The sequence below is a fragment of the Dromiciops gliroides genome, chromosome 3 (genome assembly GCF_019393635.1).
Source record: "Dromiciops gliroides isolate mDroGli1 chromosome 3, mDroGli1.pri, whole genome shotgun sequence".
Taxonomy (NCBI): domain Eukaryota; kingdom Metazoa; phylum Chordata; class Mammalia; order Microbiotheria; family Microbiotheriidae; genus Dromiciops; species Dromiciops gliroides.
The window spans coordinates 471708999-471727128 of NC_057863.1; the positions used below are offsets into that span (position 1 = coordinate 471708999).

At 34.2% G+C, this 18130-nt stretch overlaps 1 protein-coding gene across 6 annotated transcripts in view; it reads right to left on the minus strand.

Annotated features, from left to right (window-relative positions):
- NBEA (neurobeachin) overlaps nucleotides 1-18130 on the minus strand; it is a 764716-nt gene that overhangs the window by 350005 nt on the left and 396581 nt on the right. For all 6 annotated transcript variants that reach the window (XM_043991721.1, XM_043991715.1, XM_043991718.1 and 3 more), the window contains 2 exons: nucleotides 17084-17192; nucleotides 10731-10897 (listed from right to left, as the gene is read on the minus strand). In XM_043991721.1, coding sequence (XP_043847656.1) covers nucleotides 10731-10897; nucleotides 17084-17192 — 276 coding nt within the window. The remainder of the gene's footprint in view (nucleotides 1-10730; nucleotides 10898-17083; nucleotides 17193-18130) is intronic.

Genomic DNA, 18130 nt, shown 5'->3' on the forward strand with positions numbered 1-18130 from the left:
CAAAAAGTCCTTTACTCTCTTGGAGACAGCTGGTCTATAAGGTGTAAAGATGTCCAGATGATATCTTATTTTGGAGTATTTTATTTTTAACCCCAAAATTTCTTTGTTGAAATGGTTGCTATATTTAATTTCATATGATTTATAGAATAAAAGGAATTCTCATTTGATACTCAAAGGAGACAAAATGCTGTTTCATATAATGTGCTTTTCTCTACCTCTGGGCAGTATTTTCATCTACTGAATGTTTGACTGCAACTTGATACAGTGAATAATGATTGTGGAAAAGAGCTGTGTTTATTTTCAGAGAAAACAGTTTGTGTTCTAACCCTGTCCACAAGGAGACATAATAATTTGCAGCTTCCAGATAAATTATATGAGCCACATTTTTATGATCTATTTTGACCTGAAAAGCTGTTAAATGGAGGGATTACTTTTCTCATTCCAATAGTTGTCTAAACCTGAAGTAGCTATTTATTTACTAGCACATATCAACCTTTGCTGCATAAAATATTTTTCCCCATTCATTTCAATGCTAGTGTCTAAGGTTAAATCAGTAAAGATGGCTGATTGAATTTGCTTTCCTGGAGACACATCTTGCTGGTGTTTGCTTTTCTTTTCTGACAGGTATCAATCACTTTATTTTCTCAGCTTTTGTCTCAATAGTTTAACAAGAACCTGTTAATATTGTCATTGAAAGTAATTTAAAGCTAATATGCTATTTCCTCCTTTTCTTTACACAAAACACATTCTGACCAAAAAATAACTATCCAAAGTTTTAGTCTGTAATTTTCCCCAAAGTAACCTGAATTATAACAAAGAAGCAACCCAGTATAGTGTATAGAGACATACCCTAAAGATCAGGAAGACCTAGATTCATTATCCCACCTCTTAATATTTACTGGCTATGTGACTGTGGAAGAGTCACTTAACCTCTCATTGCTTTAGGCAACTCTGAGATAATAAATTACAGAGAAGGAGCTGACTAGCAGTGGTAGAAGGAGTTTCCTCATCCAGGGAATTTATACCAATGAAATCACAGATTCTATCACTAAGCCTATGTTTTATTATATACAGAAATAAAACACCACCAATTTAAATTTAGCTCAAAGAATTATTTTTTTTTCCTCATTGGGAAAACAGTGGAAGACAAATACAACTTTTTGTAATTTCATATCATGATAGAGATAAGCAGTTATAGGGTCATGAAGAGTTGCACATGACTGAAACCACTCAACAACAATAACATAAACCAATAATGAATGAATTTGATTTGCTCAGAGCAATAAAAGAAAACCGTAGTTTTTGTAAAGTTGGCATACTAAACACATTGGGTAGGTTCATCAGAATTAAGACATCTTGATTTCTTCTATTAATCTTTCTGTCTAAATATTTATTTTTTCATTATGACTTTCTGATGTCACTTTATTTTTTGTTTGCCAACATGAAGACATGAAACACTCAAAAGATACAGTTAAAATGAAGTGGGGGCAGCTAGGTGGCGCAGTGGATAGAGCACACAGCTCTGGATTCAGGAGTACCTGAGTTCAAATCCAGCCTCAGACACTTAACACTTACTAGCTGTGTGACCCTGGGCAAGTCACTTAACCCCAATTGCCTCACTTAAAAAAAAAACAAACCACAACAATAAAATGAAGTGAATCAACTTTTTTGCGTGTCTAAATATTTATAAAAAATAACATTAATTAAAATAGTTTTCTATTCATTTATGAAAAGAGTCAAAAGCCAAGTCAAAAGTGGAGAGACATCTAATATTGACAGAAAATTCAGTTTTGAAAAAATGCAATCCCTAAGCTAACATTAAAAAATAAAGAATATGGGAAAAGAAAAGTTACTATAAATATCTAAAACTGAACTGAACTTCCCTATTATTAGAGAGATTATCATTATCTTCCCAGTATCCTAGGTCTGAACTCTGTCATCCTTTATCCCTTACTTTGCTTTCCACTCAAAACCAAGCAATTGTCAAGTCCTCTATTTTCCACCTTCTTAATATCTCTTTCTCACCCCTGCTTTCTTTTCTCTGAAATTTTAACCACCCTAGTGTAGGCCTTAGCCATCTCTTGCCTAGATGATTACAACAGCCTTCTGGTTGCTCCCCCTCTCTTGTCTACCCCCATTCCTTCATCTCACATCTTTCACTCAATTGTCCAATTATCTTCCTAAAACTCAAGTCTGACCATATAACTTTCCTATTCAATAAAGTATAGTGGCTTTCTAGTACCTTCAGGAAGAAATATAAAATTCTCTGTTTCGCTTTTAAAGGCCTTTATAAACTGGCCCCTTCTTAACTTTCTGGTCTTCTTATACCTTTACTCCTCTTACATGTACTATGTGATGCAGTGTCACTTGCAATTCATTATGCAAAACACTCCATTTCTTAAGTAAACATTTTCTCTGACTGTCCCTCAAGCCAAGAATGTTCACTCTCCTAATCTGGACCTTCCTGCTTTCCTGGTTTCCTTCAAGGCTCAGCTAAAGTGCCACCTTCTGTAACAAGCCTTTCCAAATCCTCCTTAATCTCAGTGACTTCCCTATGAGATTCTACACTTTATCTGGAATACACTTGTTTTTTACACTTTGTTGCATGTAGTTTCCCTTGTCAGACTGTGAACTCCTTAACTCTCTGACCCCATTTTTTGCCTTTCTTAGTCCTTAACACAGTGACTAACACAAAGTAGGTACTTAACAAGTGCTAGCTGATTGACTAACAAGAATATAAAGGACTTTTAAAAGATAGTACAGGGGCAGCTAGGTGGCACAGTGGATCAAGCACCAGCCCTGGATTCAGGTCAACCTGAGTTCAAATCCAGCTTCAGACACTTGACACTTACTAACTGTGTGAATCTAGGCAAGTCACTTAACCCTCATTGTCCCCCCCCCTCCAAAGACAGTACAAAATAAATCGATGTTAAAATTATCAGGGGAAATGAAAGTTGTATTATTGCTATTTATAATCAATATCAAACCGACTAATCTCAAATAACTTTTTAGTAGTTTCCCTTTATAAGCAAAGTATCTCTATTTTTTGCTAAAAATTGGTAGTATATTTTATAGTATTCAGTATTTATGCCATATTTACATCATAATACAATTACTTTCTCAAATATTTTTTTTTTCTGGTGAGGCAGTTGGGGTCATGTGACTTGCCCAAGGTCACACAGCTAGTTAAGTGTCAAGTGTCTGAGGCCCGATCTGAACTCAGGTCCTCCTGAATCCAGGGCCAGTGCTCCATCCACTGTGCCACCTAGCTGCCCCTACTTTCTCAAATCTAAACTAATCATTAAGTTCTGATGCTTATCTGTTTTATGGAAAGAGCATTAAGGGAGCTTTCTGGGAGCACTATAATGTCAAGGTCACAGGATTAAGTGAACAGTGACGACAGTAAAAAAGTAATTTTTGTATATTCCAAAGGGTTTTACTAAGTTGCTTAAAATGCCATAAACATAAATAGTCTTCTTTCTCTATGACATCCATGACAGTTAACTTCAAAATACAGTACTCTAGGGCAAGAAAGCTTTCCAATCTAACCAAGATCCTTTGTTATTGACAAAAGAGATTAATGTATAGGGACTACAAATATCAAGAGACGCTTATAGTCTAATACATTATCATACTTTTCTTTTGGGTGCATATACAATGTAAAATTATTATAAATGCATTTTATTTCTATAGCGAAGACAATATATATTATGTGCACATGTAAATGAGCAAAATATTTGCAAAGAAAAAAACCACTGATTAAACCATGTTATATACCTACATAAACCCCCCAAGTCTATTTTCTATCTTCCATGACATTTAAAAGTAAATTAAGGGGCAGCTAGGTGGCACAGTGGATAGAGCACCCGCCCTGGATTCAGGAGTACCTGAGTTCAAATCTGGCCTCAGACACTTAACACTTACTAGCTGTGTGACCCTGGGCAAGCCACTTGACCCCAATTGCCTCACCAAAAAAAAAAAAAAAAGTAAATTAAGCAGACTTAAGGCCAACATGTTATTTTATAGAATGCAGAAAAATATAAATAAAAATCTTCTAAACTGAGAGACAAGCTCAAAAAAAGCCACATCAAAAGAGGCTTGAGATTTCCTCACTAGTTTAATAATGTAGTATCTCCAATGATTGCAATAGAAATGCAGTAGACATCTGCCAAAAAGCCAGATGTTGCTGCTTGAAATGTATTTTCTACAGCTTGGTATAGATTTCATAATTAGCATCTAAACAAAGAATGATAGAATATGATAATTTAGCTATAACCTAAGGTACTTGTTATAAAATGGTGAAAATTTGTAAGTTTTATGCCATTTGTGGGCTAAATAGTGGATAAGGATACTTCAGAAATAAAATTTACACACATATTCTTTTTTATTAAAAATACAAATGCATTTTTCTGAGGCTTTGGGAGGTATTCCAACATAAGCAATGGGCCTAATTTTAGTTTCCTAACTACTGATTATATTCTTTATTCCTAGTCACTTCATTATTTCATGGTGATAATTTTTTGTTTGTTTGAGTAGCCATTTAAAATTTTAAAATAATTTTTTTCATATTTTATTTCCCCCCAATTACATGTAAAAAACCAATTCTTTAACATTCAATTTAAAAATTTTAAGGTCCAAATTCTCTCACTTCCTCCTACCCCTTATTTCTAAAATATATAGGAAACCAAATCAAGACCTCATTTGTAAACTATATAGGGAACTAAATCAAGGCCTCATTTGTAAAATATATAGGGAACTAAATCAAATTATAAGAATGCAAGTCATTCTCCAATTGAGAAATGCTCAAAGGATATGCACAGGCAGTTTTCAGATGAAGAATTCAAAGCTATCTATTGCCAAATGCTCTAAATCACTATTGATTAGAGAAATACAAATGAAAACAACTCTTAGGTACCACCTCACACCTATCACATTGGCTAATATGACAACAATGAGAAAACAAATAGGTCCTTTTCCTTTTTGTTTGTTTGGTTTTTTTTTAATCTCTTTTTGTATACAGACTTAATAGAGGTACTGCTAGGTCAAAGAATATGCATGGTTTTATAGCCCCTTGGGCATAGTTCCAAATTGATCTCCAGAAAGGTTGAATCAGTTTACAATTCCACCAACAGTACATTAATGTCTCATTTTCCCCACATCCCCTCCAATATTTGTCATTTTCCTCTTCTGTCCTATTAGTCAATCTAATAGGTAAGAAGTAGTACCAGAGAATTATTTTTATATGCATCTCTCCAATCAATAGTGAATTAGAGAATTTTTTTTCATGTGGCTATAGATAGCTTTAATTAGTTCTTCTGAAACTGTTCCTATCTTTTGATCATTTAAATAATAAAGTAAGATCTAAACAACTGAAAAACTATCAATTGCTCATGGGTAGGCTGAGCCACTATATTACAAACTACAATTCTACCTAAATTAATCTACTTATTCAGTGCCATATAGATCAAATTACCAAAAATTGTTTTATAGGGTCAGAAAAAATATTTTAAAAATTCATCTGGAAGATCAAAAGGTTAAGAATATCAACAGAACCAATAAAAAAATGTGAAGGAAGGTAGCTAATTGTACCAGATCTCAAACTGTATTAAAAAACAGTAATTATCAAAACAATCTAGTACTGGCTACAAAGTGGAATGATAGATCAGTGGAATAGATTAGATGCATGACACATTGTAGTAAATCACCATAGTAATCTAGTGTTTGATAAACCCAAAGATCCAAACTTTTGGGACAAAACCTTATTATTTGACAAAAACTGCTAGGAAAACTGGAAAACTGTATGGTAGAAACTAGGTATGGATTAATATCTTACACTGTGTACCAGAATAAGGTCAAAATGGGTACATGATTTACACATAAAGTGTGATAACATAAGCAAATTGGGAGAACATAAAAGAGTTTACCTCTCAGACCTATGGATAATGGAAGAGTTTAGTACCAAACAAGATATAGAGAGCATTACAAAATATAAAATGGATCATTTTGATTACATAAAATTAAAAAGGTTTTACACAAACAAAACCAATGCAATCAAGAAAGGAAAACAAAAAACTGGGAAAAATTTTTACATCAAGTATCTCTGATACAGTACTCAATTTTCAAATATATAGGGAACTGAGTCAAATTTATAAGAAAACAAATCATTCCCCAATTGATAAATGGTCAAAGGATATGAACAAGCACTTTTCTTTTTTTTCTTTTTCTTTCTTTCTTTCTTTTTTTTTTACAGGACAATGGGGGTTAAGAGACTTGCCCAGGGGGTCACAGAGCTTGTAACTGTCAAGTGCCTGAGGTCACATTTGAACTCAGGTCCTTCTGAATTCAGGGCCAGTGCTCTATCCACTGTGCCACCTAGTTGCCCCCAAACAGGCACTTTTCAAGTGAAGAAATCAAAGCAATCTATAGTCACATGAAAAAATGCTCTAAATAACTACTGACTAGAGAAATGTAAATTAAAACAACTCTGAAGTACCGTCTCCCATCTATCAGATTAGCTAATATGACCAAAAAAAAAAAAAAAGGAAAATAATAAATATTGGAGGTGATGTGGAAAAACTGGGATACTAATGCATTGATTGTGGAATTGTGAACTGATCCAATCATTCTGGAAATCAATTTGGAACTATGCACAAAGGGTTATAAAACTGTGCATATTCTTTAAACCTCCAATGCTACTGATAGGTCTGTAATCCACAGAGATCTGGGGGTGGGGAAGGAAAAGGACCTATTTTACAAATAGGTAATTACAGCATAAGATAATTACAGCAGCTCTTTTTGAGGTAGGTAGGAATTGGAAATCAAGGGGATGCCCATCAATTGGGGAATGACTGAACAGGTTATGGTATATTATTATAATGGCATACTATTCTGACAAGCAGGATGATTTAAAAAAAAACCTGGAAAGACACACATGAACTGATAAAAAGTAAAGTGTGCATAATGAGGAGAACATTGTTCACAGTTATAGCAATATGGTATGATGAACAACTCTGAATTACTTGGCTATTTCCAGGAATTCAATGATCCAAGAAAATTCCAAAGGATTCATGATGAAGCATGCTACCTGCCTCCAGAGAAAGAAATGTCTGAATATTGACTGAAGCATTCTTTCTTTCTCTGTTTCTTTCTATTCTTTTTCTTTTCTTTTCTTCTTTCCTTTCTCTTTTCTCTTTTCCCTACCTCCCTCCTTCTCTCCTTCCCTCCTTTCCTTCAATATGACTAATATGGAAATGTTTTACATAAATGCATATGTATAACCTATATCATATTGCTTACTGTCTAGGCAGAGGGGCAGGAAAGGAAGAAGGTATAGAATTTGGAACTTAAAACTTAAAAAATCATTTTTACATGTAATTGGGGGAAAATATTATTAAAAATAAAATGAATTACCACCTCAAAAAAAAAAAGTTGAATGGAAGTAGTTATCCAATTGGTTTTCACTTAATTCCCATTCATTTTACCCATGACTATTTTTGTTGATTAGATATTACTGGTGGGCTTGTTTTTTGTCACCGTTGGCTCCTAATAAATATATGTGCCACTTTTGTGAAAACAATGTAATATATAAAATTTTAAACTAGGTAGGGAAGTTTGTTGTGTTTAAAACAGATTCCTACTTTTACTGGCCGATATTATTATTTTCTTTCTTTTCTTTTCTTTTTTTTTTTTTGTGAGGCAATTGGAGTTAAGTGACTTGCCCAGGGTCACATAGCTAGTAAGTGTCAAGTTTCTGAGGTCACATTTGAACTCAGGTCCTCCTGACTCCAAGGCCAGTGCTTTATCCACTGTGCCACCTAGCTACCCCTAACATTATTATTTTCATATCCTCCTTCAGATTTCCCTTCTGTTTTTATATTCTCAGTCTCAATTCAAACTACTCTCTTCTACATGAAATTGATTGGTTGTCCTTCTAACTCAATGTGCAACACTGTACTCATATGTCTCTGTGTTCCACAACGCTGATGAACCCATACTGTTTCTTTGGGATTACCACTACTTCCTTTATTCACTAACTATGCCTTTAATTCTAGAATTACTCCAGGAATTGAATTCAAATTTACTGACCTATTAGTTTGCTAATATAATTCTCTTCTTTTCAGATATCTTCAGGAAGGTACTTGACCTTTTCCAGTCTTATTGCATCATTTCTTTTTTCCTGTATCTTCATAAAATTACTGCCCATGGATCAATAATCCCATACGACAATGTTTTTTTACTAGTCTGGGATATAATTTGCCTGAGTCTGGCATACTGAACTCATCAGCTATGGGACCTATTACCAACTCTTTACTTGGGTTTCAGTTTCCTATTGGCCTATATGTGTTCTGTCCTTTCCATTTCTAAGATTATTCTCCTTAAAAGAGAAAGCAGCAGTCAGAGTCAAAATGGCAGAGTATCAGGAGGAATTATAGTCATGATTCTCCAACATAAGCCCTCCAAAAGATATAGAAAACACAGAGTCCTGATTGATAAATCGAGGAAAGAATCATGGTGAGTAATTTTTTGGCCAAGGTTGGCATACACAGAGAGATGTATGCTGCATGGAACAAGTCTAGAACACAAGAACTAAAAGAGCAGTGAGGTTGTGCACTGAAGCATGAAGAGATCCCAGGGGGTGAATGTAAGATATCTCATAGTAAAAACTTGGAAAATGGATGGAGGCTAGGTAATTTAACTGGACTATCAGAAATCATGACCATGGTTCAGGTCCTCATCATCTTTTATCTGAACTCCTGAAAGAGCCTGTTAATTAGTTTCCTTCCACAAGTCTCTCCCATTTATCCTCCACAGAGTCATCAAAGTGATAGTTCTAAAGTAAAGGTCTGTCCATGTCACTTCCCTGATGACAAACCTCCAGTGGGCTCACTACTGTGTTTCTAGGATAAAATATATATTCCTCTGTTTGGCATTTAATGCCTTTTATAGCCTATATTCAGGTCACTTTTCCTCGATTATCACATTATCACTTGTTTCCTCTGTTCCAAAGAACAAACTAACCTAGCTTCCTCACTATTTCTCACACATAATGCTGCATCTTCTGTTTCTGTGCCTTGTTCACAGGCTTTCTCTGTGCCTGAAAAGCACTGTCTGTTCTCACCTCTACCACTCAGAATCCTCAGAATTGCTTCAAATCTCAGCTCATTTGCTGCTTCCACATGAGCCTTTTGTGGTCTTCCCAGATGCTAGTGCTTCCCCTTCCCAAATCATCTTAAATCTACTTTGCATATGTTTTAAATTTTCTTATGGGAGTACATGTTGTTTCCTAGTAAAATGTAGGCTCCCTGAGGGCAAAGACTGTTGTTTTCCTTTGTAATCCAATACCTAGCAGTGTTTGGCACACAGCAAATGCATAATAAATGCTAGATGATCTGTCAGTTCCTGCCAAACAAAATTTTAGGCCTAATGGCAGAGTATGTGTATATTGTACAAAGGACAGCCTGGTTAAGTAAAGAAAGTCATCTCATTAGAATGTTAATCTTACAAATATCTCATCTGATCATCACTACATTTTGAAGTAGCTGATGCTATTATCATCCCCCTTTTACAGTTGAGGAAATTGAGGCAAATAGAGGTTAAGTGACATGCCCAGGGTCACATATTTGCTAAGTGTCTGAGGTCAGAACTCAGGTCTTCTTGACTTGAAGTCCAGTGTTCTGTCCACTGCACCCAACCTTGAACAGGGGGACAAACCAACCAACCAACCAACCAACCAACCAACCAACCAACCAACCAACCAATCAACCAACCAAAAAAAAACCCTCTCAGCTATTTCTTGAGGTGATAAGTCCATAAATGACAAATGACTACTGAGGAAAAGAAAAAAGAACGAGATCCCTATAATCAAAATAATATATAGCACTTTAAGGTTTATGCAGCATTTTATAAACATCTCAGCTAAGCCTCACAATAACTCTGAGGTAGGTGATACAGACATTTTTGTGCCCACTTACCTCTGGGAAATTTGCCCATGGTCACTCAGCTAGGAAGTATTAAAGGTGGGATCTGAATAACTCTGTCCATAATTCATAGTTCCCAAGGGCACATAAATATAGGCATTTAAAAAGTATATTGGATATGGAGTCAAAATGGTTATATGTTTCGTATATCTTAAGAAAGGAAGTGTTAGAGTTAGGATCTGAAGCCAAGCAGTTAGGAATTCAGATCCATCTCTGTGCCTCACAAGAAGGAGGCAGCCATTCTGGTTCTTTCTGACACTTCACAGAAGAAAATCTTTACAATGAATAAGCAACCACTTTTTCTCATATTTGAGGAACTGTAAATACTCTAGAAGAATGCATTGGGCGAGATGGAAACCTTTCCATGAAAAATTAAACTTTCTTCTTCCAAAAGCCAGATTTTAAAAAGATTAGCCAAAAATCAAGAAGAAAAAAAATTGTTTTTGTAAAATGGAGCAATCTTTGTGTGATACAAATTAAATAAGTCAAACAGTAAATAGTTCTGAAAGAAGTGTTTTAGTTTACTTTTTTAGGTCATCCACATATTTTGAAGGATGATTTGAAAGATAAAGGTGAAATGCTTGCATATGAGCCTCTGAAAAGCTTGTATAAGAAAACCTTGTTAAAATGGGCCACTGAACAATTTCTAGAGGAAAACAAATAACTGGCAAAGAATATTTAAAACTGCTTCCTAATTAGTATTATTAGTTTTGTCATATTTTGCTTTTCTAAAGACTCATACTAGAAACTTACCTGTGAGATACAGCTCCCCAAGCCCCATGTTTATTTGTAAGAATATTAAGAATCTTTTGCTTCAGCTGATTGGCTGTGACATGATCTCGATGCTTAGCAGCACTGATAAGGTGGTCACACATCTTTTCTTCTTCTCTTCGGTCAGCAGCATACTGGGCACACTGTGACTACAAAATAACACAATGGACAATGATTAATTTTTCTGCTTTTATAAAACAGAATTACATTTCAACCTAAATAAAAGGAGGAAATAAGTAACTCCATATAAAAATTCAGTTGTTAATACAGATTTTGTTTTTCAAGAATTGGGTTTTTTTTTCTTTTTTCTTTTTCTTTTGCTCAGATTACACAATTAGAGACATTCACATTATACGATTATAGGATCTCATGATCCTAATACAATCTCCTCAACTGCTAGGCCTTTGACTACGAATAAGGTCTTGGAAGACTTAACCCTTTCATCTCTGATCTTTGACTCTGAGCTCCCATTCTATGTAGTGAGTGCCTCAAATGGTCCCTCATATCAGTTCAGGCTATCTTCTATTTGTGTTTCACTTCACTCTCTAGCCATTTCCCCAGCAGCTTGTGGTGATCTGGTTGCCTGAGCCAAGGATTATGCTTTAGACCCTTTTCAATCACTGGAATTCCTACCTAGTACCCTAAGATGGTAATGCTTCATGTGGTTCACAATATGAGCCCAGTCTGGCTCCAGTTATGCTTCCTTATACTCTCTGTCGCTTATATCATGACCTGCTTTATCACTGACATGTATACTTCATGTCCCTCCTCCTACTGCTTTTGGGTGCCAGAACCATAATCAAATCAATACTGGCATTGCTATTAGAAGGGCTGGATTAATCTTCTTGACAACCCTAACTCTCCTTGTAACTTCAAATTGAAATGTTGCTTCGTGGTCACAACTTTATTTTATGTGTTGTCTTCTCCTATTGAATGCAATCTCCTAGAGGACAGAGACCCATCTTCGCTTCTGCATATGTATTTGAAGTATTCAGTTCAATGCTTGGTACATAGTAAATACTTAATAAATGTTTTGTTGCTATGCATTTCCAGAATTTCAGGTAGTCTTCTCAAATTACAGAGGAAGTTACTAAACAGCAAAGAATTGGCCAAAGTCCCCAAGTCTTCTGATATGAATTCCAGGATCTAATATATAGCATACCTGTAGTTACATTACTAGAATATGGTATAGTGCAGGGCTCCTGAACTTTTTCTATTCATAACCCTTTTTTGCCAGAGAAATTTTTATGTGACCCTTGCTATATAAGTATATAAAATAGGTATACATAACCTTTTACTGCAGCCAAATTTTTGATGACCCCCACATTCAGTTTAAGAAACTTTGGAAAAGTGGATAGAGTGCTGTTCTAATCCCACATCTGATAAGTCCTAACTGGGTGAGCTGGCACATTTTCCTCAACTGTAAAAACTATAGTGTGTATATACACAATATATATACATGCATATATACACATACATACATATATACAGTGAATACATCCATAAACTGTGGAAGAATATTTAAAATCTTATTTTTAGTAAAAATGACTATATTAAAGAATAATATATATATTTTTTCTAACACTCTTTCCAATTTCTTAGGAAAAACCTCTTCAGTTAGGCATGGTATACTATAAATTTGGAGAAAAGGACTATGATCTTGGCTCTGCTGAGTGTAGGACTTTGCAAAAGTTTTCTCTGTACTTCAGTTTCCTCACATGTTAAGTGATGGTATGGGATTATATGATTTCTAAAGTCTTTTCCAGCTTTAAAATTCCATTAATATTTGTATTTAAGCAGAATATTACAGTGCAGTTGTTACTGAACTCTGAACTAGAGACACTGAGGGGCTTCAGTTATTGAAAGGAATCCAAGAATGCAGATGTATATTAAAGATGGTCATGCTGATGCATGTAGCATATACATGCTTTTAAATAATTATTTTGCTCTTTGATACTTTGATGGATCTGTGATCTCATCAATATAGATACTCTCAAATAACAAAGATTGTGACATATCCATACCTATGTAACGATCGGAATGACGCCACCTGCTGGAGACTTACTGTAGAAGAGTTCCACCTATGAAGTGAAGGTCTTTGAGGGCAAGACCAGGAGTCTTTTCTTTGGCGTAAGGAAGTGATGTTGGCTAGTGGGAGGAAGAAGGAAGAGACTGGCGTTCTGTCTCTCTCTTTCCTTTGGACTCTGGTGGAGAGCGGGGCTAGAAATATGCTCTCACTTTAATAGATAGATGAATGTAGGCCTTTCTCTCTCTTCACCAAATTCTTATTCTCCTTAATAAATGCTTGAAAGCCTAACTCTTGCTAAAGCTTATAATTTATTGGTGACCACTCATCAGATATTTTAGACAGTTTAGCTAGAATTTTAGCCCTTAACACCTACTATGTTGTGTGACTCACTGTCCGTGATCTACTGTAACTCCTCTACAGGGATCTAGCCAGGATGCTGGGGACTTCTTTTGGCTCTCTTGACATTATGACAAATAAGCTGACCATTGGTTAGCTTTTTCTACTTAAACAACTCCCACTTTTCCTCTTTCTTTAGAAATTTTTGCTCACTAACTCCTAGTTCTCTTATCTCCTGTATCAGAGGAAGAGGTAGTCTTTCTCATTTCCATGGCAAATCCTTCTCTATGGGTCCTTGATCTCATCCCATCCCATCCCACCTTCTCCAGAAAATTGCCCCCATTAACCTTCACTTTCTTCTGTATATTGGTTTCTTTTCTGCTGCTTACAAACATGCCCATGTCTCCTCTATTATTAAAAGGCAACTAGAACAACTACTATTATGTGGGCATCTATATATGTGATGTTGCAATGGGATAATTATAGCCAAAACTGTTGGGAACTGTGGATTTGGAACAAAATAATATCAGTTTGAGCCTTGGCTCATACTTATTAGCTATGTGATCTTAGATATGTCACTGAACTTCCTGGAATCTCAATGTTTCTCTTTAAAATGGGAACTATGACATTTGCATTTAAAAGAAATCATTCTAGAATGTCTGAAGGATTGATTTTGGAGTAAGGAAGACCCACGTTCAAGTCCTAATTCAGATATTTAGTAGCCATGTGACTTTTGGCAAATCATTGAATCTTTCTATAACCTAATAGATAAATGACAGACAACTTGGTGATCTTTAGCAGAGGATGGAATTTTCCCACATCAATGAAATCACAGATCCATATGAAAAATTTAAAAAATACTTGTACCTCTATCACAGGGTTTTTGTGAGGTAAGCGAAGTATAAACATTAAAATTATATCTAAATTTGAGTTATCTTCATTATTTATTGCTGATACCTCCTCTATCCTTCATTTTTCCCTACCCATTCCAGTTGTCTTTTGGGATATATTTATTCATATCTATGACAAATCTTAGCTACACAGAGAAACAGCTGAATAGTGGATCCTCCTGGGTACTGAAAAATTCTCTAAGAGTAAATGAACATGCAGTGACAGTCTTTTTGTTAGTTTGGATTTCTGCATAATAAAGGGATAGTGTATTGAGAAGCAATATAATAAGAGCACAGGATAGTGATAGGCAGTGTGGCAGAGGAGATAAAGTACTGTCCTCAAGTGTGGAAGGTCTTTGTTCAATTCAACTCTGAGCAAGTCACTCAAATTCTCAGTGCCTCAGGAAACTCTTTAATCCTACAAATTGAAGAAGAGTTTCTTATCTCTATTAGTTGAAGGTATTTCCTAATAGCTGCCCACTTGGATGAAATCACAGGTCCAGACCAAAAAAAAAAAAAAAAGGAGATTTTAGTATAGAGAAGATCACTTGGACATTTTAATATCTCCGAGTTCTTTCTCAGTGGTTAACAATTAATAATGGGAAAAAAAGAGGTGACTTGCTGCACACTAGCGTTTCATAAGGCTGAACAACATTATTCTTGGGGCGGGGGGAGAATGTTTTGTTGTAGATACTTCAGCATTTTAATATTTCCCCGTACGCAGTACAGACCACTATTCTAGTTTATTTCTTTTGAAGAGTAGCCACTATAGCAATCTATAAAGGGTTAATTCATTTTTCAATTTATCTTCTTGTACAGGGAAGCACCAATTAGTACAATTATCTGCCTCAGTAATGAGGTTAATATTTCATCAGCTCATTGGACAGTAAAATTAAATTTTCATTTTTCTTCCTTAACAATTACAGAGACTAACCAAATGAATGTTAACTATGAAGTTACCATCACAAACTAAATCTGGCATTTCTTATTCATTTGAGACTTACAAGGCAAGCTTTACAAAATTCCTACAAATATTCCTTTAACTTCTTAAAAATCCTTGATTTATAGAATTATGAAATAATAATTTTTTTACAATGGTAAAACCTGCATTCATTTATTGTCAGTTCCAGTCTAATAAGGTAGAACAGTTTAGTTTGAAAAGCCAGTTACATTTATTGAGCAAACCCTAGTAACAATATACTATATTCATTTTTCTTAAGATACAAAATTATATTCATTATAAGTTTATAATCTATAACTAATATTTCAAAAAGTTCCAAAACATCATAAAATCTTCTCAATGACAGTAGAATTATCATGGACCTACTGGTTAACTAAGTGTTAAACCTGATAAGTATTATCTTTTTGTTTTAAATCCCATTTTAGAATTTTTCATATGACAAATACAATTAAAATGTTTATATCCCATAAAACATCTTGGTTTTCTTACTGGAAAGGAAGATTGACTTAAGGCTGTTCCTTTAGGGAATTTAGTTAATATTCCAAATCTTATTTGCTAACAGAAGCTGAAAGTTAATTGAATATTTTCATTTTGTCTAGAGTTCTGACAGATCGTATACTTAAACACATTCTTCATAGAACAGATAACTCGATCTTTTCTTGTCATCTTAGGTTATGGCATCATATCCTGATAAAGATCCAATGTTCTTTATTGTTGAGGCAATAAAACTTCACTGTGATATATACTTTTTTGTAAATTTGCTTTTTATCAAAGTTTAAAATATCTAGTATATAGATGGTAATAAAGTTGTTGCAGTCCCATATGACAAGTGTCTGATGTCTGGACTGACAAAGTGAAGTAAAGGTTAGGTCTACTGAAAACGACAACAGATATCTCTGTGTCTCATACTTTACAGCAAGGTTAAAGAGCAAAAGAACTAGTACATCAAATTGTAGGTTTGAGAGAGCTGCTTCACTTAGATAAGAACCTCATCAAAACTGAGAACATGGTCTCTAATTCCCAAACAAACCATACTTGTTGGTGTACCAGACATGTTAGTAAAATAGCACAGCTATTTTTTCCCCTTCATTGTGATAGTTCAAACCCAATGTAACATAAGGCCACCCAAATATGTTAGATACTAATATGAGAGTGTAGTAAATTTGGTTTTATAAAGGGAATGTAGCACATTATTGCCTATTGAAAATATTTAAAATAATGATTTGAGGAGATTTTGAATAGAATATATACTAGATTAACAACATAGAACAGGGCAAATAATTAATGAAAATTTAGAGCCACAAAATAACATTTTAAAATATTTTGGATGTTCCTCTAAAAACGGGCATTTTGAATATCACATCTTTCTTTACACTGAACAGAGATGAAAGGCATCTTTCAAACTATTCTTAGTACTTAATAACTTTAAAAACTAGCTGACAAAAGAGCAATGCTTTAGAAGTAATCTTTTAGATAATATATGAGTAAAGAAATGAAAAACAAATTAATGCTATACTAAACTAAATATTGTGTTGAAAAGTAGAACAATTTGCAGAATGTTTAATAAAACTATTGGTTCATTTATATAACCACCCCATTAACCTTAGCATCTTTCTATTGGTTTAGAAAATCTGGCTTTAATAACAGATATAGCTAAATCTATTATAGCCAGACTTTCTAAACAAATAAAAATATATTTTCTAAACCAATAGAAATATATATATATATATAAACACCTACATATAGACACATATACATATATATTTATGAGTGTTTATATATTTCAATTTTTATTTAGATTTTCCTTTAAAAAGTTAGTAAAATTCCATTTAAATATTTGAAATGCTGTCATAGTGAATTATTAGGCACTCTGATTAAGGAATTTCTTCAAGCTGTGAATATTCTCTTGGATTTCGGTGAGACAGACAAGAAAATACACTAGTTCTTTGTGTTTCACATTTAACCACTTTTAAAAATTGGTCTAAAATGCCTTTGAAGTAGTTTTTTTTTTCTTTTTCAAAAATAAAAAACAATCAATCTTTTTTGGCTAGGATTACACATATGTGATGACTGACTAAAACCCGAAAAGCTGGCTCTCCATCTTTTCTCAAAAACTTACCTCAAATTCTGCATGTTTGTGCACATCCTCAGCCCTCTGTCGATTCAAAATAAACTCTGCTTCATTGGCAACACGCACAATATGATCTTTCATAGCATGGCACAACAATCTGAAGACAAAAATAGTCTGATTAAGCCCACTTTATAGTTTTGGCTCTTCTAAATTCTTTCAATGATTAGTTTTATAATACAACAAATATAAAACTATCATAAATACTGTATGATTAAACTATTAAGCAAAATTATTTTTGTGTTGGTTTCTATTTCAGAGTACTTTTTTGGGGTGGTGAGGGGGAAGACAATGAGGGCTAAGTGACTTGCCCGTAGTCATACAGCTAATGTTAAGTGTCTGAGGCTGGATTTGAACTCAGGTCTTCCTGAATCCAGGGCTGGTGCTTTATCCACTGCGCCACCTAGCTGCTCCCCAGAGTACTTTTTAAACAGAAAATATACCATTAAGTTCTTATAGAAATGTGAAAATCATGATATATCTTATAAACACAATTTGTTAATGAAATGTTTTTAGAAAGATTTTAAACTGAAGAAAAAGAAAAGTTTTTGTTAAAACAAAAGTTTGATGACTATTTTTAGGGGTACTATAGAAGGGATTCCTACAATGAAGGGGAAGGTGGAATAGATGATATCTAAGGGGTTTGCCAGTTCTAAAATTCTTCAATTTCTACGAAAAGGAATAATCCTATTACTTTGACCAGGACAACTTTCAAAATGAGTGAATAAATTACTCCCATTGAGGACTGCTTAGTCTCTACCAGGATTCCCCACAACAGTAATAGTCCTATAATTATAAAATCTAATTTTGTAATCTCTGTAATTCATCATGTAAATATACTCTTTTGAGCTGATTTGATTTCATCTGCATTTTCTTATTTGTCAACATTTTTCTCTAATGGACTATATTTTAATATTTTTAAAAATGATTTTTAGTATCTGGTTTGTATCATCTACAAATTTGGTAGGTCCATAATTTCTGTGTTCCAAGTCAGTTATGTAAGTATTGAGAATAATTCAATTCAAGAGAGTTCTCAGT